Below are 25,338 nucleotides of genomic sequence, written 5' to 3'. Positions count from 1 at the left end.
GGCTCCAACCATGAGCTCAAGCTCAGAACAGTTGTGACCAGGCAGTGTCTTGTTCTGCTGTGCACGGGGCTGCTTGGATTGGAACAGACTCGATGGCGCCTAACGACGGCATGGGCTCTGTTACTAACGACAAGGTCTTCAGGCAGTGTTTTGATAGGGCCGGTGAGGGCTAATTTGCGGAAGTCTGTCCTCAGGCCTTTCTTTCCAGTCTGTCTTAGTCTGAAAGCTCTGCGGAAACCTCACTAGCCACTCCCTCCCTCAACTACAATGAGTTCAAATGCATCAAAGACCATGCAGATGGCACAGGACCAGGCACCTTTTGCTCTGTTATATATAAAAAACAAGTCAGAACAAGAAACAGCTATGACACATACTGCAGTCAAGTCCAAAAGGATTGCTACAAAATTACAGACACCTTTATTAAACAAAAACATCAGAATGTGAGGCTATTGTTTCTCGAGATATTTTATGAAACAAAAATATCAGAAATGTGAAGTGTGTCCATCTTGCTAACCCTTTCCTGAAGAATTCTGTGCTCTTCAATTGACACCCCATCAAAACCTGCAGCGTGGATGCCCATCACAGACTCAAACTGTGTTCCTCTTCAATGTGCTTTGAGTTTGGGGAACAAAGGAAGTCTGCAGGGGCAAGATCAAGGCTGTAGGGTAGATGGGGTAAGGTGTGCCAGCAAAACTCTCGCAGGACAGTCTTTGCCACTTTTGAAAAATGAGCAGTAAGATGTTGTGATTGAAAAAAACAAAACAAAAACCCTCAGTGCAACATTTGGGCCCTTTCAATTTTCTTTAAAAACCTGCTTCCTAAAATTCCCCGTGATCATCCTGTGTGCTTTCTAGGAAAAAATTTTTTAAAAATCTGTTAACCTGAAAACAGCCACCATAAGCTTCTCAGTTGACCGTGCTCACACCTTGCACTTAACTGGCCTACCAGATCCCCATGGAAATCACTGTTAAGATTCGACCTGGATTTTGAAGGCAGCTTCCTGGGACTAAGACAAGTGTATGGTCTGCAGCCATCCATCAACCACGGCGACATGTTTAAACATGCTCTGTTTGGAATAAAGCCGTGCGTGTATGAATTAGAACCTGAGTACCAATACTTTATACTTTTATTTTTGGTAGGAAAATTTTTATTCTTTTTGTTTTTAACAGTTGAATTAGCACTGCACCCACATTCATACAATTCAATCATTCAACCATATCAAGAAGAGTTGGACAATTGTCACCATCTTCATTTCTAGAACATTTTCTTCTTCCGTGTAGTCATTGTTATTCATGTAACTATTATTTTCTTAGTACCAATACTTTTGTCACTCACCCAGAATATGATTGATACTGATAAAAGCCTGTTGACTAACCTTGAACTCATACCCACCTTCATACATTTCTCTGTTAGCAAAGCAGTGTTCATTATACCACAGTTTTCCTCTGATATAGTCAGTCTATAAAAATAAAGAAGAATATCTCTTAGGCAAAATGTATTCATAAGATATAAAATAGAAAAAGAAGATGCATTAAAAACCCAAAATTTGATAGTTTATGCACACGAGGCAAAGAGACAGAATATATATATTTTGTATATATATATAACAAAAGGGTGTTGAGTAAGGACAGGAAACAAGATTGCACGTTTTGAATACTATACAAAAAGGAATCTAAAGAGAAGTTATTTCATATGAATTAGCACATGCTAATGAAAACACTGCTTCCCTGTTTCCCTGCCGCCATGTACCCTATAGGACAGGGTAGAACTGCCTCAGTGGGTTTCTGAGACTGTAACTCTTTATGGCTATGCACTGAGTTGCTAATCACAAGGTCGGGGGTTTGAACCCACCAGATGCTCCCCAGAAGAAAGAAGAGGTTGCCTACTCCTGTAAAGAGTGACAGTCTCAGAAATTGAATTGGAATCAATTTGGTGGCAGTGAGTTTGTTTTATTTCTAGCCCACAAGCACTCACTGCTATTGAGCTGATTCCAACTCCTAGCCACCCTATAGGGCAAGATAGAACTGCTCTATAGGGTTTCTGAGGCTATAACTCTTTATGGGGTCAGACAGCTACTTCTTTCTCCCATGGATCAGCTAGTAAGTTTGAACCTCCGAACTTGTGGTTAGCCACCCAATGCTTAATATACTACAGCACCTAGACTCCTTATGATGTTAACTTCCTTTCTTATGGTTGCATAGTTTCATGATTCCAAAAAGAGGAAACATTCCAAACTTTGTTTTAATGAGTTTTAAAGGTCTCTGAGTGGCCTTGTTGGCCTAGTCTCAGAAAAAATATGAAAGTGCTATTTTCAGGTTCTCCAAAAGTTCCCAGACACTCTAGCAGTTCTGAGCCAGATTGATGTAGGAGAGGCCCCTTGAAAGAGAGCCCTGGAGGAGGACCAGTGGTGAGAGTGGCGATACTGGAGGGTGGAGGGGAGGAGGGGTAGAAAGGGGGAAGCAATTATAAGGATCTACATATAACCTGCTCCCGGGGGATGGACAACAGAAAAGTGGGTGAAGGGAGACATCGGACAGTGTAAGATATGACAAAATAACAATAATTTATAAATTATCAAGGGTTCATGAGGGAAGTGGAAGTGGGGAGGGAGGGGAAAAATGATACCAGTGGCTTAAGTAGAAAGCAAACGTTTCGAGAATGAGGAGGGCAACAAATGTACAAATGTTCTTGACACAATGGATGGATGGATGGATCGTAATAAAAGTTGTACGAGCCCCCAGTAAAATGATTAAAAACAAAAGCGGCCTGGAGGAGCAGTGGCAAAATGCTTGCCTATGAAGGGTAGCTGAGGCCTACCAGCCACTCTGGGAGAGGCTGTCCACTAATTGTGATCCCACGTACAACTGAATGAGACCCCGCCTGATCTGCGCCACCCTCACAGCTTTTGTTATGTCAGAGCCACTGTGTCAGTCTATCTCCTGATGGTCTTCCTCTTTTCTCATGACCTATTTTATCAAGCATGTCTTTTTCCAGGGACTGGTCTCTCCTGATAAACACATTAAAGGACATGAGAGCCCGTCTCTTGCCATCCTTCACTCTACGGAGCATTCTGGCTGTACTTCTCCCAGCACAGGTTTGTCTGTTCTTTTGGCAGTCCACGATACCTTCAATATTCTTTGCCAACACCATCATACAAATGCAGATTCCTCTTCTGTCGTCCTGTCTTCTTTATTCACTAATTCTCAAATGCATATGAGGTGATTGAAACACCATGACTTGGGTCAGGCCCACCTGAGTCCTCAAAGCGACATCCTTGCTCTTCAACACTTCACAGAGGTCTTGTGCAGCAGATTTATCCAAAGCAATGCATCAATTGATCTCTTGACTGTTGCTTCCATGAGCATTGCTTGTGGATTCAAGCAAGATGAAATTTTTCGCTACTTCATTTTTTACTCCATTTATCAGGTGGCTATGAGCTGAACTCTGGTGGCACAGTGGGCTGTTCATCTCAAGGTCAGCAGATCAAAACCACCAGCCACTCTGTGGGAGAAAGATGAGGCTTTCTCCTTCTGTAAAGAACTACAGTCTTGGAAACTTACAGGGACAGATCTACCTTGTCTTATAGGTTCACAATGAGTCAGAATCAAGTCAACGGCAGTGAGTTTGAGGTTTTTGATGAGTTGGTGACAATAATCAGAGTTGGATGCCCATGTCACCCTGGCCTTCTCTTTCAAGGAATCTAGCAATCTTCTAGCCCAGAGAAGACCCTAAAATACCTGTGGTTAGTACCATCATACTGCCAGGATGCAGAGGGGTCTGAAACCATTTGCTCTCCTGCTTTCTTGCTGTATAGCACATGGATGATCCTGTCTCTTTTTTTATCTTCACTGGTGGGAAGCTTTGGGTTTGGGATCATTGGGTTATATTTCTTTCTTTTTTTTTTTTTTAAAGTAAGCATCCTTTATTTTTAACCTATATATGTCAAACTACATACAATTCATTCAAATACATTTGAAAGTTATTCACCATCTTGATTCTCCTCCCAAACCAGGGTTTTAAATACTCTTATTCTCCATGAAAACTATTCTGAGTTGTGAGCAAGACTGCAGCCATCGTGACTGGAGTCATCCCTGTTTAAGTAGAATCACTGTTGCTGTACATTTATTATTGCATGTTTTGACTATTACCAGGGGTTCAGTAAGAGTTTGGAATGTCAGTTACAATTTGAACAAGACTGCAGCCATCGTGACTGGAGTCATCCCTGTTTAAGTAGAATCACTGTTGCTGTACATTTATTATTGCATGTTTTAACTATTACCAGGGGTTCAGTAAGAGTTTGGAATGTCAGTTACAATTTGAACCCTGCTGAGTTAGTCTGGGTAGACTAGAGAAACAAAATTCATAAACACTCATATTTCATGAGAGTTTTATATAAAGGATAATTGTACATTAAGCATCCCAACCCTGTCCAGTCCAAGCCCATAAGTCCGATATTAGCCATATGTCCAACATCGATCCTCCTCAAAGTCACAAAACACACTCAATGACACTGAATGCAGGAGGAAAGCCGAATCAGTGGGTATGTAAGCATCTCAGCGCTGGCAGGGATCTCCATGTGGCTGCTCCAGCACCCAGGGCTATATCAGGGTAGGTCCATGTAGCTTCTCCTCAGGGATGTCTCCCAGGAAGTGAGCCTTGCAAGCTGAGGCAGGGAACTAGCTAAGGCAGCCACACACTGGTCCGACCATCAAAGAACAAGAGACCAGACAGGCGAGGCTCACTGAGCCATTTATCTCTCTGCCCCTTCAATTAATCCTACATGTTCATCGGTCAGGTTGGGACAATAATCCTTAATGTCACACCTTAGAGTCAACTGACCCCTCCAGCTTTTTTCTTTTCTTTTTGGTCATTGTATAAGATTGACAAGGAGTGCTCAGTTGGAAAGTCAACGTCACGATAATGAATTACAGAATTATTCTTTTATGCACTCACTAAGCTTTATGTCCTTACTGGGTCTTATGGCTTTGCGTGGCCTGTCATGTGTCTTAAGAATTATAACCCACTTGATTCTAATACCTAGTTAGTATTATTCGAAGAAATGAGTATAAATATCACTTGGAAATTGAGATAATTTGAGCACCCACTGTGCTATGCTGCTGCTTGTCTGTGCCCTGTTCGCTGGCATCCCAACACCCAGTTTGTCTTTTTCTCCTTTCTTCTTGACATGGTTTCTCATTAGCTCATTGCACCATGCCTGGGCCCACCATGTGGGATAACACTCTTTCCATTCTCCCTTCCGATGCCATCTAGATTCTGGTTCCACCTATTTATTAAACACAAAGTTTGTGACTGCCGTTTTTAACACAAATCCCATTCTTTGAACCAATATGCATTAGGTTGTGCTGGGCACCACACTACACCCTGGGATTTCCTGTTGGACAGAGGCGGCTCCCGCTTTTAGGAGCTTAGGGCTTACATCCTTGGTCTCCATGTTTCTAAAATTCTACTTGATGGGGTCTCTGGGAGGTAAACTCCCTCAATACCTGCCCATGTGGAATCTTCTTTCCTTTACCGGTATTTTTCAGTTGTGAATGAGGTGGGGACTTACATGTCAGATCACTGTTTTTACATCCAGTGGCTTGCTCTGTCTCGTTTTCCCCCTAGCCTTTCTCCCCCATCTCCATCTTATAGTATTTTATCTTCACCTAAGTTAACACTTGCCTGACTACTAGCCTGCCATGCCTATCATGGGCTGTTGAAAGGACAAACCAATCTGTTTTGGAAGAAGTACAACCGGGAATGTCCTTAGAGTTAAGGATGCTAAGATTTCGTCTCACGTGCTTAGGCCATATTGTCAGGAGAGACCAGTCCGTGGAGAAGGACATCCTGTTTAGTAAAGTGGAGGGCCGCGAAGAAGAGGAAGGCCTTCAAGGAGATGGAGTGACGTGATGGCTTCAACAATGGGCTGAGGCATAGGAGCAATTATAAGGACTGTGCAGGACCGAGCAGTGTTTCTTTCTGTTGTGCATAGTGTGAGTGGAAGGCAGCCTCGCACAATATAACACCCATTAGCTTACTACTTCCCGTCCCTCCCTCCCCCTCTCCCCTCTGGTAACCATAAAAATCAGTTTATTTTGGTATGCAAGATTTTTTCCTTGGTTCTTTTAGTAACAGTGATCTCACATAATATTTGTCCTTTTTCCTTCACACAGTAGAAAAGAAAACAACAAAACAATCTCACTGCTCTTTAGTTGCTTCTGACTCACAGAGGACAGGGTAGAATTGTCCTTGTGGTTTTCTAAGAGCGTAACTCTTTACCAGAGTAGAAGGCTTCCTTCTCCCGAGAGGCAGCTGGCAGTTTTGAACAGCTGAACTTGCGGTAAGCAACCTGACACATAACCCACTAAGCCACCAGAGTTCCTTCGCATAATGTCCTCCAAATCCACCCAGGTCATGAAATGTTTCACGGTGTTCATGCACCAAAGTTTATTGATCCATTCTTCCCCTGAGGGGCATTTGGGTTGCTTCCAGCTTCTTGTTATTGTGAATAGTGCTGCGATGGACAGGGGGTGCGTATGTCTATTTCTGCTATGTTCTTTATACCTGTAGGGAACCTATGAAGGGCTACACTTGCTGGGTCCTATGGTATTTCTACTCCCAATTGTTTGAGGAAGCACCCTACCCCTTTCCACAGTTCCTACATATTTGTGCAGTCCCACCAGCAGGGGATGAGTGTTTCGATCTCATCACATCCTCTCCAGCATTTGTTGTCCTTGCCGATCAATTCTGGGGGCAAGGGGTATCTTATCGTTTCGATGTGCATCTCTCCAATGGCTAATGAGTCCAAGCATCCCTTCCTGTGTTTGCTGACCACCTGGATGTCTTCTTGGTGAACTGTTCATGTCCTCTACCCATTTTTAAAAATTGGGTTATTTATCTTTTTCTTGTTGAAGTGTTGCCGGTTTCTTAAGTTTTAGAGATTAGCCTCTTGTCTGATTATGTCATTGCCATCCCCCCTGCCCATTTCCACCCCCACCCCCCACCTCAGTCTATATATTCTTTTTTTTTTTTTACTCTTTTGCTGAACTCTTTTGATGGCCGTAAGTTTCTTATTTGGGGAAGGTCCCACTCATCTCTTCTGCCATGTGAGTGATTTTCACCGTGCTTGATGGTATTAGGACCCCGACATTTGTCCCTATTTTCCCTTGGTGATTCGGATACCTGTAGAATGAACATTTAGGTTTTTACTCCATCTTGAGTTCAGGTTGGTCTATGGGGTGAGGTATAGGTCCTGTTTTATTCGCCTGCAAATGGAAATCCAATTATGTCAGCATCATTTGCTGCAGAGCCTATCTCTGCCCTGTTTAATTAGTTCTGGTCCTTTGTCAAAGACTAGTTCTTGGTAGTGGGATGGATTTGTTCCTGGGTTCTCGACTCTGGTTGTTGGTCTGCGCCCCTCGTTGTACCAGTACTAGGTGTTGTGAGTCCAGGGCTGGACAGGAGGCTTCGAGGTCAGGAGAGCAGAGGCCTCCTACTTTAATCTTCTCCTTAAGTCATGCTTTGCTCGTCCTGGGCGGCTTTCCTTTTCACCTAAAGTGGTGGATGCCTTTTCCCATCTCTAAAGAAGGATGCTGCTGGGACTTGAAACAGAATTGAACTGTATTTATAGATTGCTTAGTTCACTCTCATTCTGGAATGATCTTGTGTAGCTGGGTTTGGAATTCCATTTTTTGCCCCCTCTGACCTTTCCCTGCTTCCCTTTTCTTCTGATTTCTGCGACCATATAGCTGGTGCTATTGTTTGCTGTCAAGTCAGCTCCGACTCGTAGCAATCCTAGGTCCAAGGGAAGGGCATGTTGCCGGTCCTGGTCCATTCCCACATCTGCTGTGAGGTTGGAGCCCACTGTCGCAGCCCCTGGGCCAGTCCGTCCTTTGTTCAGTGCCTCTCCACCCGCAGGGCTCATCTTCCAGCACTATATCGGACAACGTTCCACTGCAGTTCCTAAGGTTTCCAGCAGCTGGTTCCTCAGACATGGACAGCCTGCTCCTTCTTCTTAGTCTGATCCCAGTCTGGAAGTCCACTGAAACCTGGTCACCTTGGGGGACCCTGCAGGTATATGAAGTACCAGTGACAAAGCTCCCATCATCGTAGCAACACGCAAGTCACCAGAGGGGGAGCCCATGGACAGATAAGTGGTATCCAACATACAGCAGTTTCTGGGGCCCGGGTGACCCCCGCTCAGGAGATGTGAGTCCTGTTGCTAATCCACTCGTGTGCTCCCAGGCGTGTGTCTGAACGGCATGGGAAAAAAGCTTGGCTGGGGATACTCAATGTTGTGGTTGTGTCCCAAGGAAGCATACTTGTATGCTAATAGGATGACCTCGTTAAATCAGGAAACTTTATTTTGTGACAGAGAGAGGCTAAGTGATGAAACAACTGTCCCCCCACCCCTACCCCAGAGGTCAGAAGCAAAGTGGATCCTAGTTAGTGGACACATTGGGAAAAGCGTCCCTTTCTCCAGTGGGTTGGGAGCAGCCCTGGGGTAGAGGGATGTGTGAGTAAAGTGAGTAAAGTGTCAAACTTCAGCCCCTGCTTTGTTTAAGGGACAACGCCCCACCTGAACAAGCGCAGCAATGCCAGCCTGTGGGTCTTGGGCCCACAGCGCAGAGGAAGGCTTGCTGCTGAGATAAAGAGGGGGCTTTGAAACATGATTTAATGATGGCTGAAGAGAAACTTTTAATTTTTCAGCTCGAACTATGAATGCTATAATAGTGATCGGAAGAAGCTACACTGAGAATCGCTGTGTTGCGTCTCATCTCTTAGCCCACCAAGTAAACCCAGGCCACTATCCCGTGGAAATGGCAAGTGGCTTACTTACCCTTTCAAAACCACAGAAGTCTGCCCTGGAGAACTGAGAGAAGGAGAGAAAGAAATACAAACAGAAATTTTAATTTTTTTCTCAAACACCGAAAAGTTTAACAAAGCATGACAATTAAAATGCTATCAATCAAAGGAAATTATTATCATCATTATAGCTGTAAAGATTTAGTCTTGGACACCTAAAGGGGCAGTTCTACTCTGTCCTAAGGGGAGGGTAATTGTGAGTCATAATCAACTCAATGGCAGTGGGTTTGGTTTTTGGGGTATCCCTTGACTCAATTCCAGAAAAGACTTGTGATCAAAGCATGGCTTTTGATGATTTATATAGCAGGGCTATCATGTGTCCAGTAAGACACTGTCTTTGTTATCTAGAAATACCACAGGTGGATGGCTCTAAGGATTTATTTTCTCACATTAAGTCCAAATTCTGGGCACCGGTTCTAGGGGAAGAAAGACTGTCTCTCTTTGCCAGATCTTCATGTGGTTTGGCATCTTTCTTCCCCCATCTCTGTTTGATAGCTTGGCTTAATCTCTTTTTATATCTCAAAAGAGATGGGCTCAAATCAGACATGACTGCGGCATGGAGATGACACCTTCATTAGCACAATAGCATGTTCATTAGCATAACAGCATATTCATTAGCATAATGGCATATTCACTCACTGCCACATGGAATCTGTTCCAACTCATAGCAGCCCGGGAGGACAGAGTAGAACTGCCCCCGCAGGGTTTCAGACACTGTAACCGTCTCCTGCAGAGCAGCTGGTGGGCTTGAACTGCTGTCTTTGGAGTAAGCGGCTCAATACTTAGCCCACTGTGCAACCAAGGCTTAGGACTCCTAAGATCTATTGGGGGATGGGGACACCATCACTTGTCTATCAGTGTGTTGTACTGTGGTGGTTTGTGTGTTGCTGCGATGTTGGAAGCTATGTCACTGGTATGGCAAATGCTTGGATCCACAATTGATGATCATGGAAGCAGTAGCCAAGAGATCAAAAAACGTGTTGCCCGGGGTAAATCTTCTGCACAGGATCGCTTTAGAGTACTGAAAAGCAAGGATGTTCCTTTGAGGACTAAGAGGTGCCTGATTCAAGCCACGGTCTTTTCAATAGCCTCGTATGCATGTGAAAGTTGGACACTGAGGAAGGAAGACTGAAGAAGAATCATTGTGTTTGAATCATGGTGCTGGTGGAGAATCTTGAAAGTACCACGGATGCCAAAAGAACAAACACAGCGTCTTGGAAGACGCACATACAGAGGCTCCTTAGAAGCAAGGATGGCAAGGCTTCATCTCACACACTTGTACCGATTATCTGGAGAGGCCACTTCCTGGAGAAGGACATGATGATTGGTAAAAGAGAGGGGCAGAGAAAAAGAGGAAGGCCCTCGGCAAGACAGACTGCCTCACAAGCTGCAACAATGGGCAGATAGATAGATAGAGCAGGACTGGGTGTTGTGCTGTTGCACCCTGTTGGACAGAGGGTGATTGTGTGTTGGAACAGATTCGGTGGCACCTGCAACAACAATCTATTGCATATCCTCACATCAACTTATATTCCCCTTCTCTCAATCCCAGCACTTATTTTTATGTAAGAATATGCCGGAGGCCTGGTGGCTTAGTGGGTTGTGTATGGGGCTGCTAAGCGCAAGGTCAGCAGTTCGAAACCACCAGTCTCCACAAGAGAAAGACAAGGCTTTCTACACCTGAAAAGAGTTACAGTCTCAGAAACCCATAGGGCCAGTTCTATCCTGTCCTCTAGGGTCACCGAGACCAAATTGACTGTTGGCAGTAACTCCTCCTGCTCCCACCCCCCGCTCCCATGTGGTGCGTAAATATTTTCCACACTCTGGGACTTTGAACTTACTCTAAAGTGGTGTAGCAATACTGTATATTGTCTATTCAACCCTACCAAACAAAAGAAAACATATGCGGCATTAAGCTTTTGCATGTTTTCTTAAAGGATAGGAGCATTTCAGTTCAGAGTGGAAAACTCTGAACACTCAAACAACAAATGTTTCCTCGTTGTATCACAAAAGAGAGATAAGGTGGGTCACATACCGTTAAGAGAGAAGCTGATGGGAAGCGCAGATCCGCACTTACGAAAAGACCCAGAGAGGTGAGGAGCACTAAAAAATTATTGGTTAAAACCATGTCCACTATCGAAAGCCCGGGGAGATCTGAAGGAGGAGAACCACATCGTTGGTTAAAAAGTAGGAGAGGAAGTAAAGGAAGTGAGCTCATCAACATCGATCAAGTCGTGGATGTTGGAGAAATCCTGGACTCGAAAGCACTGTGCGGAGAATTACCTTGCTCAAGCTGGGAGTAGATGCTCTCTGTCAAGTTGTACCACGTGGTGTTGCCATACTCCCAAAACCCGGAGAAACTGAAGCCCAGGTAAATACCTGCCATGAAAGAAAGGGACAATTCAGGTCAGATAACTTGACAAAGCTATCAGCTCAATTCTGGACAATGAGGAGCTTAGCCTGGTGGCCTAGAGGGTCCTGCATTGAGCTGTTAATCTCAAAGTTGGCAGCTCGAGACCACCAGCTGTCCCTCAGGAGAAAGATGAGGCTTTCTGCTCCCGTCGAGAGTTACAGTCTTGGAAACCCACAGAGACAGTACTACTCTGTCCTTCAGGGCTGCTGTGAGTTGGAACCAACTTGATACAGTGAGAATTTTTGTTTGTTTGTTAGCAGCATGAGAATCTCTTGAGAGAAGAGGACAGGCCATTTTGAAAACACTGAAAGCACATGCATTGATGAGAAATATTGTGGCTTGGGCTAGGGACACCTTAGTCCTTCAAAAGAACACCTTTCTCTTTAATATGTGAAGGAGTATTTTGTAGCGGATTCACTCAACGCAGCCTGTTGTTTGAGTTCTTAGCTGCTGCTTCCATGGGTGTTAATTGTGAATCCAAGTAAAACAGAATCCTGGGCATGACCAAAGAAGAATTAATGTATTTTAACTATGGTGCTGACAAAGGATATTGACTGTACCACTGACAACCAGAAGGACAAGGAGTCCCAGTGGTGTAGTAGGTTATAAGATGAGCTGCCAACTGCCAAGTCAGCAGTTCGAAACCACCTTGGGAGAAAGATGAGGCTTTCTACTCCTGTAAGATTTGCCATCTTAGAAATCCACAGGAGCAATTCTACCCCATTCTAGAAGGTCATTTTGACTCAGAATCATGAATTTAAATTTGACGAACATACAAACTATGTCTACATTTACGATGTACTTGGAACATGCCACTTGCAAGTAAATACGGCAACGTGACAAAGCATACCAAGCCAAGCTCACTGTCACTGAGTCAGTGCTGACTCCCAGTGACCCCGTGGGTTTCCGAGACTGTAAGTGTCTGTGGAAGCACACAGCCCAGTCTTCCTCCCTCATAGCGGCTGGTGGTTTCAAACTGCTGGCCATGAAGATCGCAGCCCCTTGTGTAGCCAACCACATCACCAGGGCTCCAGAGTGAGTTCTTAGATATTCTTCCTCCCTTACCCATTGGTTTTATTTATTTACTTAAAAAACATTATTTTTTATTATACATCTGGTGGCGGTGGCGGTTATGTTTCAGATCCTAAGCCTTGCATTCAACAGTCTAAATGACTAATCAAACTCTGAAGTAGTTCACCCCTGACCCTCCACCCGCACCCCCTACAGACCACCACACTCCATTTCACCCAAGTCAACACCTGTCAACAACCTAGCCCATTTTTAGGTATTCTTAGGAAACATTACACGATGACTATGAATTTCACTTGTACAGCCAGCTAGACCTTACTGCTAGAAAACACACAGTGCCACCTCTAACATGAAAGAAAGCCAGGAACCTACCATTATAGGTTGCATTCACAATAAAGCCAAGTAATGCCACATCATTGGCACAGGGGCATTTTGTCACCTTCACATCTGTCACGTGCGGCAGAACTTGAAGAAGCCTTTCTCTGTTCATTACAACCCCAAGTTTCCACTGAAGAATCGGTTCTGTGAATATCAAGGTGAGGTGTGTACATTGTGGCAGTCCTCTTGAAAATAGACCATGAACACTTGTTCTCAGGATGCTAAAGGAACTATGCTATAACGCAAGTAGATTGGATGTGCGACTGTACTCTTCACAAGTTAAAAATTGCTTGTTTCTTATTTTCCAGAAGAGATGAAATGAAGGGTAATTCTATTTGATTAGACTTCATTTCATCTCTTCTGGAAAGTAAAAAATATTCAGGCAAGGTCATGGCACAGACAGGCATATGGGATAATAAATATTGTTATGGCCAACAATTCACCCTTTAGAAATGGAATTATTTGACCACAGGATAGGCACATTTATTGTTTAGTGTGCAACACTGCTTCGAGAGCCCATGCAGTTTCCTTTTGCCTTCTTTCCCCACCCCCTTGGAACAGCGGTCCTGTTGCTGTTTGGTGTGTCCTGGCACAGACCCCGGTTCAGGGCGACCCACACGTGTCCAGTGGGACAGCCCCACATGCTTCCCAGACTGTGGCTCTGCCGAAGGAGAGTGCCACACCCATGTCCCATGGCATCTCTGGTGGGTTTGAACTGCTCACCTAGAAGGTGAGCATTCAGAAACTGGACAGTGCAAACCTTTTGTCAGATTTGTTTCAGAGATTTTCAGAATGTAGATGAAGTAAAGCCAACAGTGCCCTTCCATGAGCCTACTCCTCAGTTCTCCCCAGTGCAACCAGTATTGTGACATTTCTAATCCATGTACTATAATATTTGTATATATCAATGAACAATATCTAAATTTTAGATAAACACGCTTCTACTCTATTCAGCACTTTGAATTTTTTCATTCAATGTTTCTGAGTTGTTTCTGTTATCACTGGTCTATATAGATCAATTTCCTTCATTTTAACAGCATATACCAACAATTATTTGTTTTCCCCTAATGGTGAATATTTGTTTCCAGTTTTTTCTTATTATAAACAATGATGGAGTAAACAGACATGCCTTCTGGGTCACATATACAAGCATCTCTCCACGGTAGCTCTCAACCCTTGCTAAATGTCACTCACCTGGCCAGGGACCGATGTAAAGCTACAGGTGCCTTGTTCCGCCTCTTTTGTTGTTCGGTGCCTTCAAGCCAGGTGTGACTCATGGGGCCCCTATGAACTACCGAATGAAACACTGCTCAATCCTGAACCATCTTCATCAGCGTTTTCACGTTTGAGCCCTGTGTTGGGAGTTTTCCTCTTTTTTGTTGACCTTCTATTTTACCAAGCACGATGTTCTTCTGCAGGGATTAATGAATCCATCTTGATATGTGAGATGAAGTTCACCATCCACATTTCTATTCTGGTTGTACTTCTTCCAAGATGCATTCTTTTTTTCAAACAGTTTGATTGGCACTTCATGCACATATAAGACAATTAAATAGTTCAATTATATCAAGAAGGGTGTGCAATCATTTCATTGTCCTTCGTGTAATTATTATTTTTTAGTCAACCAGATACACTGACGGTCTTCTGGCAGTCCATGGTACTCTCGGTCCTCCTCACCAGCACCCTAACTCCACGGCATCAGTCCTGATGATGCATCTCTTTCAGAGAGTCCAGCCTCTCATAAGATTGGCTGAGGGTACAGTTTGAGTGATATGGTGGAAGGATACAACCTTGACACACACCTTTCCTGATTTTAAACCTTGTAGGGTCCCCTTGTTCTGTTTGAACGACTGCCTCTTGGCCAATGTGATTTCCATGGGAGCACAATGAAACGCTCTCAGATTCCCACTCTTGGCAGTAGTATCCTTTGTTTGTTGCAACCAATGTAGTTGAAAGCCTTTGCACACTCCCTAACACACAGGCAAACATCTTTCTGGTGTTCTCTGCCTTCAGCCAAGACACAGCTGACATCAGCAATGATGCGCCGCATTCCCCGTATGCTTTTGAATACAGCTTGGATTTTTGGCAGTTCCATCAACAGACTCCTACAGCCGTTTGTGGATTAGCTCCAGCAAAGTTCTGCATACGATATTAATAATGTTGTCCAATAATGTCCTCATTCTGTGGACCTCCTTCATTTGCAATGCACTGCTTGACCAGGTAGCTGTCTTTCAAATTTCTACTCTGTATTCCTTCCATGTCTAGTGATGCTTTCCGCATCATTCAATACTTTGCCCAATAGAACCCTTGAGTATTAGAACTGGAGGCTTGAATTATTTGAGTGTGTACTTCCTTCTTGGCTTTCTAACTCCAAGCCTTTGCACCTGAGTCTGCTCAAGCTGCCGTTTGATGCTTTAATTTCTGCTCTTTTCTACCTCCTCAACTCTCCCATTCACTTTAGCACTCCATGTTCAAGAGCAAGTTTCAGAGTCTCTTCCGACATCCACTTTGGTCTTTTCTTTCTTTCCTACCTTTTTGGTGATCTTTTGCTTTTTGCATGTATGATGTTTTTGATGTCATCCTACAACTTCTCTGGTCTTCAGTCACTAGTGTTCAATGCATCCTATCTCTTCTTAAGATGGTCTCTAAACCTGGTGCGATGTATTCATGATGGGGAAAAGGTGACGATATTTACTCCCATAAAGAATTACAGTCTCAGAAACCCACAGGGGCAATTCTACCATGTCCTATAGAGTCACTTTGAGTCAGATTTGACTCAATGGCAGTGAGTTTTTATTGTTGATATTCATGGTCTTAATTTGGTTCCCATGGACTTTTAAAATTTTTCTTCAGCTTCCACCTGAACTTACATATGAGCAATTGGTGGTCTGTTCCGTAGTTGACCCCTAGCCTTGTTTTGGCTTTTGATATTATCTCCACTGTTTCCTCCCACCAATATAGTACAGTACAGCATAGTATAGTGTTATTTTCAGTGAAGAAATCATTCTCTCATTGCCATTGAATCAATTTTGACTCACAGTGACCTTATACGACACAATAGGGCAGGTGTAGTAATTTCATAATCTGTCAACTTGAGGGTATTAAGAGTGAAGACCTGTCAATCAGGTCGCAGCTTGATGACCTCATTTGGAGGCAAAACGGAGATAAATAGCTCACTGGAGGCAGGACCCACTCTCTCTCTGCCTTCCCTTTCCTGTTGTTGAGACACTCAGAGAGCTGGAGGAGTCACATGGAGACCCACACCAGCTTTGAGATGCTTCCACTGCCACTGAATCCACACGACCTTCTACCCACAGGCCTGTGATCTTCCTGCATTTGGCATCATTGCATGTGTTGCATGCATCTAAAGAGGGATTTACGGACTAGCATCGGACATAAGGGCTAATATTGGACTTATGAACTTGATCTGGACTGGGCTGGGATGTTTTCTCAATATACAGTTACTGTTTGATATAAAACTGTCTCTTACACACATACATAAGTGTCCATGGATTGTTTCTCTAGTCAACCTGGTCTAACACAACAGGTTTCCAAGGCTATCAGTCTTTATGGAAACAGAAAGCCTCATCTCTTCCCCATAGAGCAGCTGGTAGATTTGAAGTGCTGACTTTGGGGCCTAGCATTACAACCTATAACTCACTGTACCATCAGGGCTCCTCAAGAAGTCAATAGTCTTGCAAATTTTTACCATACACCCTCCAGCTTAGTTTTATTGCCAAGGTTGTCTTTTCCAACTATTGATCCTTCCCCTATGTCTCCAACTTTCTCATTCCAATTACCAGTAATGATCAAGGCATCTTGATCGCATGTCTGACCAATTTCAGACTGAAGAAGTTCATTGTCGTTGTTGTTAGGTGCGAGTGAGTCGGTTCCAGCTCATAGAAACCCTGCGCACAACAGAACAAAACACTGCCTGGTCTTGCATCCTCCTCCCAATTGATCTTATGTTTGAGCCCACTGATGCAGCCACTAAGTCAGTTCATTTTGTTGAAGGCCTTTCCTTTTTATCGCTGTTCCCCCCCCCCCCCACTACCAATTTTACCAAGCACAACGTCCTTCTCCAGGCACCAGTCCCTCCTGACAATAAGTCTAAAGTATGTGAGGCAAACTCTCTCCACCCTTGCCTCTAAGGAACATTGTGGCTGTACTTCTTTCAAGACACATCTGTTTGCTCTTTGGTAGAATGCATCAATTAACTCATCATTGGCTTTAGTAAATCATGCGTAAATTTGAGTACTGGCTGCATTAACTGGACAACCTTGTTGGTGCTTAGTTATCATCCAATCACTGATAGCATTGTACTTTGAGATAGATTTGGAAACACTTTTTTTTTTTAAGATTAACGTGATGCCATTTCTCTAGAGTTTGTCATTCTCAGCATAGTAAACCATGATTGTCTGGTTCAAAATGGCCAACATCTGTCATTTCAGTTCAAGGATACCCAGACTATCAGCCTGCAGTCTATTTCATTTTTGATGACTTCCAATTTTCCTAGAGCAGTACTCCATAGAGACCAGATTCCAATTGTAAATGGATGACTGTAGCTGTTTCTTCTGTAGCTTTTGGGTCATGCCCCATTAGCAAATGAAGGTCCTAAGAGTTTTCCTTCATCCATGTCATTAAGGTTGACTCTGCTTTGAGGAGGCAACTCTTCCAAGTCATCTTTAAAGTTCTTTCCAAGGTAGGGGCATGTCTTCCAGCATAATCCCGGCTAGTGTTTTGCTGTTCTGCATAATGGCTATTTCAATGGTTATTCCCTTAAAAGTAGAATGTCTACTTGTTATGAGTCAGAAGCTCTGGCAAATAGGGTCCACTCCTGGGGACTTTCCTGGTACTTGAGTGACTGATGGTATACCTTCCAGCATCACACTAAGACTCAAGCCACCACAGAATGACAAACTGACAGATTATGTGGTGCCCCACCTTTAGAGATCTGCTTGTAATTGGTACCTGCTGGGATTAGACATCACTACTTTTTTAAAGCTCCCCAAATGATTCTTTCCATAAAATGCAATATATGTAATGCATAATATAGATATTGCATAATATATATTTATATATATTTACTTTTCATTACACATAGCCTCATATTAAGGTAGAGGTCAAGGAATAAAAATAAAAAGGAATGTGAGGAAGGTGAGAATAAATGCAGGATCCAGGATTAATGATCAGGTAAACTGATACTAATGGGGATCCAAAAATTGGACTAACAGTTCTTATCAGACAATTGAAAGGAGAAACCTGGGCAATTATATCAATACTTATAAGCTTAAAACAACCAATTTCATATAAAAACAAAATGACTGTTATAAGAAAAAGAAAGAATCTTTGCTGATGGTTCCCATAAATAAAATTGTGATGCACTGAACAAGATTCTCTATAACAATTTTATATGCAAACATTCCCTTCATAAAATATTATTTATAATTATCCCTAATATAGCTACTGTAAGAATATAGTTCATATTTCTATACTGCTTTTTGCAGACCTCTCTTAGGTGGTGCTAATGATAAAGTGTTAGACTACTAGCCTAAAGGTTGGTAGTTCAAATCTAGCCAGTAGCATCCCAGACGACAGGCCTGTTGATTTGCTTCTGAAAGGTCACAACCTTGAAAACCCTACGAAATTGCTATGAGTTGACATCAACTCCACGGCAGCTAACAGCAACAGCATTAGCAATGACCACATGTCTTCAATTCTCTTTTTTTCCTTCATATATATAATTCTTATCAGATTGTAAACTCTTCAAGGGCCATGATAATCTCTTATTATTATTTTTAATTTCAAGGACTTAGCACATGGTCTAGCACATAGTAGGTGTCAAAGTTTACTGAAAGAATCTATGAATTCCATTTAACTTTTATCTGCTGACTTTTACCTCGAATAATATCCAATAGCGTTCCTTCAGTAGCATAAAGATTTAATCCATGATGTAAACTAACCCTTACTAACCATTCTTCTATTGATGTGATAGCTGTTGAAAAACAAAAGGCACATAATACTTATTTTTATATGTAATATTGACAGATTTAAGCAAATTTGAATATTACCAACAGTTATCTATAATTTCCAAAACATTTGACTATATTTATCTGTAAAGTACCCCACATTTTTCCTACAAATATTTTACTGATAAAATAATGAAACAGGAATCATGAATTGATCTTCCAACCATAGCAATGAGTCCAGATAACAGTATTTTGTCTCATACTTTTGCCCCTATACTGTGATCACTTGATAAACAGCAAATTTGACATTTCATGTAGCATATTATAATATTTGAAAGTGGAGTATGGTTAATTTAACTGTATAGTGTAAAACCTGTCAAAGACTGTGAAATTTTTTGTTTTAAATAATCAGTCAACAATAGAGATAAAAAAGAAATACAAAAATACAATCTGAATATAGATAATAAAAGAGAAAAAAACAAATTAGAGAGACTAAATAAAAGTTCAATGACCTACAAGATGGTATGATTCTAATACAAAAATATTAGCAATTACATTAACTGTAAGTGGTCTGAAAACATCACCTAAAAACAGAGATTTCCAGATTAGATGTAAAAATGAAGACTGTACTAGGTTTGTTACCTAGGAACCCTGATGGCGCAGTGGTTATCCACTGGCCTGCGGTCTGCAAGGTCAGCAGTTTGGAACCACCAGCCGCCCTTCAGGAAAAAGATGGGACTTTCTACTCCTGTCAAGAGTTACAGTCTTGGAAACTGACCAGGGCAGTTGTGTCCTACAGGGTCGGAGTCAGCACCGCCTTGATGGCAGTGAGTTGGAGCGGAGTACCTGTTATCCATAAGACATTCATTTTACATATAAAGACATAGCTGAATTAAAAGTAAAGGGTGAAGATGACACCTCATGGAAATGCTAATCAAATGAATGCTTCTGCCTATATTAATTTAGTGACTGCCAATGGAGATTTCAGAACAAATAATTACCAGCGATAAAGGACACAACACATAGTGATTAAAGACTCAAGCCACAGAAAGGTACGACTGAAACAGCCTAAGAGGGCAGTTTAGTCAGACATATCATGCCATCCCTTCACAGCAAAGACTCGTAAAGGGAAGTAGATAGAGATGACAATCTCAGACCTCAGACTCTGAAAAGATGAAAAATTAGCTTGATCACGCAGTGGAAAGAGAAACCGGATGAAAACAGCAAACAAGGAGAGTTATAGATCAGAGGGACTCTCCCAGCTGACTAGGTACAGCATGGCCTTAAGACAAAGCAAGTAGTGACCCTAGATAAGAACACAAGAAGCCCACTTCATAGAATTACCAACAGGAAGCAGAGAAACCATGCGGGCAAATCGATAGTGACCCAAGTGGGCAGGACATGAACTGAATATAAGAAAGGAAAATATAGGAAGGCAAGAGCTCTAGGAATCCTGGTGACCACAGAGGAAAGAGGGAGCCAGGAACCAGACAGGGTTATTAACCAGGGCTGTTCTCTGGCCGTTAGAATGGGTGGTGCAAACAGACGAATAGATCCGTAGAGTGTCAGCAGGAGATTCTTCACCAGACCAAACCCTTGCATCATTCCTTGTAACCACGCCCTCCCCAACTCCCTATCCCTCTGGCACCCACTTGGTCCATAATAGGTCCCAATTGCTGGCTGCAGCCCAGAGATGCTCTGGCACTTCTGTCCAATGGGTAAAGGAGCCTACTTGTCTGCCTGCCCAGCCTTCTCAGTGACCAGTGGGGTAAGTGCCCCTCCAGTCTCGCTGCTGCAGCCACTCCAGCTCTTCAGCAGTGCTGGGCTGATTTCCAACAGCAACTCACCCCACCCTAATCATCAACTTCCACTCTCCACTTTGCCCACCTGGCAAGTGGTAGCTCATGCACCCATGTCACCAGACCGATGGCTGGCATTGGTGCGTGTTCACACGATCCACCACCCCACCCCCTCCACCAGGCCTATCCAACAAATTACAGCACAATCTCCCCTGTTTGCAGTCAACTGGCAGCAGTGTGTGTCTACCCTACTTGCCGCCTCCTGCAGCTCCTACACTTGGTAAACACCAGGATGTGCTCCTGCACCGTTGGACCAATGATTGGCAGCAGTTCACACCCACCACGTCCATCCCCTGCCACCACCCAGCCCACCTAGCAATAGATGGTGAGTGCTCCCACATCTTGGCTCAAAGCAGAGAATACCAGAGAGAGGCTTATGTGTGTTTTATTGAGGATGCTAAAGCAATCAACTACCTTGAGAGGAAAGGGCATCCCAGAGCACTACATTGTGTCCATGTTGGAACCTATACATAGAACAAGAATCAGTTATGCAAATAGAACAAAGGCATACTGTGTGGCTTAAAATTAGGAAAGGTGTGTGTCTGGGTTGCATCCTCTCGCTGTACTTATTTAATTGTAAGCTGAGCAAATCATCAGAGAAGCTGGATTATATGAAGAAGAATGCAGTTTCAGCACTGGAGGAAGGCTTTTTAACAGCCTCCAATATGCAAATAACACAACCTTGCTTTCCGAAAGTAAGAACTTGAAACACGTGCTAATGAAGAACAAGGACTGCAGCCTTCAGTATGGCTTACAGTTAAATATAAAGAAGACTAAAATCCTCTCAACTGGACCAAGAGGTAACATCATGGTAAATGAAGAAAAGATCGAAGTTGTCAAGGATGTCTGTCTTGCTTGAATCCACAACCAATGCTCATCGAAGTAGTTGTCAGGAAATCAAATGATGTATTGCATTGGGTAAGTCTGCGTCACAAGACCTCTTTAAAGTGTTGAAAAGCAAGGATGTTGCTTTGAGGAGTCAGGTGTGCCTGACCCAAGCCGTGGTGCTTTCATGTGCCTCAGAAGCACGTGAAAGTTGGACATTAGTTGAGTAAGGAAGACTGAAGAGGAACTGACGTATTTGAAACTACGGTGTTGGTGAATGATGTTGAAAGCACAAGGAACTGCCAAAAGAACAAACATCTGTCTGGAAAGAAATACAGCCAGAATGCTCCTCATAGGCATAGATGACAAGACTTCATCTCAGACACTTTGGACACGTTGTCAGGAGAGACTGATCTTTGGAGAAGGACATCATGGTTGGTAAAACAGTGGGGCAGAGAAAAAGAGGCAGATCTTTGAGAAGATGGACTGACACAGTAGCAGCACCCATGGGCATAAGAGCAATTGTGAGGATGGCACAGGACTGGGCAGGGCTTTGTTCTGTTGTGCACAGAGTCACTATGGGTTGGAACTGACTCAATGGCACCTCACAACAACAATGTAAATGGATTTAATTTTAATTTTAATCTACATGGTATGTCAGAAAATCTACCAGGCAATGATAAAGGGCATACTCCCAGCTGGATTTAAATTTAAGATAAACGACAAATACCTTTAAATTTTTCATAGGATATTTACAGGGGACAAAATTACGTGGAGCAGAAATTAAAAGGTTTTTAAAAATAACCTTTTATCTTTGCTAGACCTGGCACCCAAGACTGATAGGAAAAATAACTAATTTACAAGACACTTACCTCTCATTTTTGTGATGTTTTCTCTAGGGATATCAATGGACCAGAAAACCTGATCACTGAACTTGAGTCAAGAAGGAATCAGAAAAAAAGTGTTTTACTATGGTAATAGCCAGACTTATATTGGCATTTTTATTCTATATATTTTAAAAAAAAGAAACATAATGAAAAACATTCAGTTATCATGTAATATTTTCTGGAATAACTTCTTATTTTATAAGCTATTAACTCTGATAATTTATTTTTAATTAATTTATTATTAATTGGGAGTTAATGCACATATATCATTCTATACTTCAATCTCATAAGCAGAATCATACAATTGCTACCTCACCATTAGTTTCTAAACATTTGTTTTCTTCCTGGATTCCTTGACATCGTCTTTTTTTTTTAATACTTTTATTGGGGGCTCTTACATCTCTTATCACAATCCATACATTCCTCCAATGTGTCAAGCACATTTGCGCATATGCCACCATCATTTTCAAAGCATTCTCTTCCCACTTGAGCCCTGATATCAGCTCCCCATTTCTTCCCCCTTCCTCCCCCACCTGCCCACCCTCACGAACACTTGATAAGTTATAGATTATTTTTTCCATATCTTACATCGTCCTCCGTCGCCCCTCGCCCACTTTTCCATTATTTGTCCCCCTGGAAGGGGATTTTAGGTAGATCCTTGTGATCAATTCACCCTTTCTCCCCCCACCCTCCCCTTATCCTCCTGGTATCTCTACTCTCTTTGTTGGCCCAGAGGGGTATATCTATCCTGGATTCCCTGTGTTTCGGGCTCTTATCTGTAGCAGTGTGCATGCTCTGGTCTAATCTGATTTGTAAGGTAGAACTGAGGATAATTTCCTTTTATTGCCCTACCTTATTCCAGAGAACCATATAATATCTTGCAAAGATATATGTGATATAAGATGATGATACATTTAAAACAGACCAGCAGAAATACAGAAAAGTCAATTAATGTGGGGGGAAAACACAAACCACTGGAACTAATGAGAAGCTGCTACCAGAATGCCTACCAGACATTGTATACCCACACACAAGCAAAGAAATCATTTTCTGGCATTCATAAGAACTCTTTCCTGGAGGAAATTCCAAATGCTCACTTCCATGATTGTTTGTCATGCTGTAAGTAGCAAGAGGGTTGTTGATATGTTGATACACTGGCAATATCCTACTTTTCTGTAGTGATTTTACTGTAAATTTACTGTAGTGATTTTACTGTAGTGATTTTACTGTATCTCTGGGTTTTGAAAAATCACTGCTCAGCCTCCTTTGCTTGAGTCTTCTCCACAAGCCTCTGTTTACAGTGGGTTTTCACACTCATCATTTACCAAAATCCCCTGGATTCAATTTAGTCATAAATAATTCCCAGACTTAATAGACTAGACAACCATAATATTCACTCTGCTAAGTGGGGGGGGGGGATTCTCAAGAACAACTAAAATTAAATAAACATTGAAAAGTAATCTATATACAGTATTTTGAACACCTGTTCATGCTGTGTACTCCCTAAAGATTTCAAAGAAGTTACATACATAGATTTAAGGAGAATTCTGCCCTAGGAGTGAATAAATAGTGTTTCTCAACATAGAAATGGATGGGATGGGGGGGAGTGGAAATAGGAAAGCTGAGAAATTTAATCGTTGAAGTGAAATATTCACTAGATGGGCTCAATAGCAGATTGAAGATTATAAAAAATGAAGAAATGAATTGGAAGAGCCATCACAGGCGTTACTAAATTGGTTACTAAGTTACTCTGTTACAATTGTTACAAGTGGGCTCTGACTCATGGTGGCCCCATGTGTGATTTCCCAAGTTCAATCAACATACATTCCAAGAAGAACAGCGAATCCCAATCAGCATAAAAATTAAGAGAAATCTTAAGAACATTCAGAGGAAAATAGCATCTTATGTCAACCTGTTTTCATGAAGTCGATTCTGACTCACAGTGACCCTTCAAGACAGAGTAGCACTGCCCCACAGGGTTTCTAAAGCTGTACATTTGACAGAGGCAGACTGCCACATCTCTCTCCTGGGGAGCAGCTGATGGGTGTGCTGGTATTTTGGTCAACAATTATTGAGTGCGTTCCCCACTGCACCACTAGGGACCTTAACACATTACATACAGGAGTGATGAGAAAACAAAGAGCAGATCCCTCATTCCCAGACAATGCCAGTCATATGACATTAGAATGGCACATTTAAAATGCTGACAGGCTTAAAATGCTGAAAGAAATTGAAAAATTTATTCAGTGAGTGGATTATGTGGTATATGCATCATATCTGATTAAAGATGTAACTTCCCCAAAATATTAAAAAATAAATGCGAGGAGTAAAAAATTTAAAACTCATAAATGAGTTCAACAAGGTTGTAGAATATAAAGACCAATGTACAAAACAATGAATGGTGTTTATATGCACCTGTGATGAACAATATGGAAACGAAATTAAGATAACAATTTTAAAATGGGGGAAAGTAGGAATAGGCTTTTCACCAAGGAAGAGATACAAATGGCAACACATGCATGCAAAGATCCTCTGGTTCTCAACCTTGCAAATGCCTTTCATACAGGTCCTCATGTGGTGGTGACCCTCAACCATAACATTATCTTCGTTGCTATTTCATAACTGTCATTTTGCTACTGTGATGAATCGGGCGACTTCTGTGAAAGGGTCATTCGACCCCCAAAGGGTCATGACCCACAGGTTAAGAACCACTCTTTACATCATTAGTCATGAAGGAAATGCAAATCCAAGCCATAAAGAGATACCACTTCACACCCAGAAGAATGGTTCAAACACACACACACAAAAGGAATGAATGTTAGTGAGGATATAGCAAAACCGAAAAGGAACCCCCTTAAACTGCTGGTGTGAAGGTATATAGGTGGGGACACTTTGGAAAACCACCTGACACTACTTCCAATGTGACTACAAAGCAAAGGCAAACCAAACGCAGATGCCGTGGAGTCGATGCTGACTCGCAGCCACCCTATAGGACAGACTAGAACTGCCCTTGTGGCTTTCTGTGACTGCATCTTTACGGGCCGTGGTAGTTAGATAATTTCATGCCATCTTAAAGATATATAAAAGTGTAGGGGTGCATTTAGCCTGTCTAT

General features: G+C 42.4%; 1 protein-coding gene across 1 annotated transcript in view; it reads right to left on the bottom strand.

Annotated features, from left to right (window-relative positions):
- The window catches only part of CATSPERB (cation channel sperm associated auxiliary subunit beta), a 153,748-nt gene that overhangs the window by 117,338 nt on the left and 11,072 nt on the right, over positions 1-25,338 (bottom strand). Inside the window, exons 4-10 of the mRNA XM_013003687.1 lie at positions 22,211-22,271; positions 18,585-18,680; positions 12,680-12,829; positions 11,149-11,244; positions 10,901-11,019; positions 8,840-8,872; positions 1,393-1,459 (exon numbers count right to left, since the gene is read on the bottom strand). Of these exons, the coding sequence (XP_012859141.1) occupies positions 1,393-1,459; positions 8,840-8,872; positions 10,901-11,019; positions 11,149-11,244; positions 12,680-12,829; positions 18,585-18,680; positions 22,211-22,271 (622 nt within the window). The remainder of the gene's footprint in view (positions 1-1,392; positions 1,460-8,839; positions 8,873-10,900; positions 11,020-11,148; positions 11,245-12,679; positions 12,830-18,584; positions 18,681-22,210; positions 22,272-25,338) is intronic.

This window comes from Echinops telfairi, unplaced genomic scaffold (assembly GCF_000313985.2).
Source record: "Echinops telfairi isolate 266 unplaced genomic scaffold, ASM31398v2 ScPeMD7_18;HRSCAF=68, whole genome shotgun sequence".
NCBI classification, from domain to species: Eukaryota; Metazoa; Chordata; class Mammalia; order Afrosoricida; family Tenrecidae; genus Echinops; species Echinops telfairi.
Note: the sequence above shows the minus strand (reverse complement) of the source record. Positions and strands in the feature narration are given on the sequence as shown.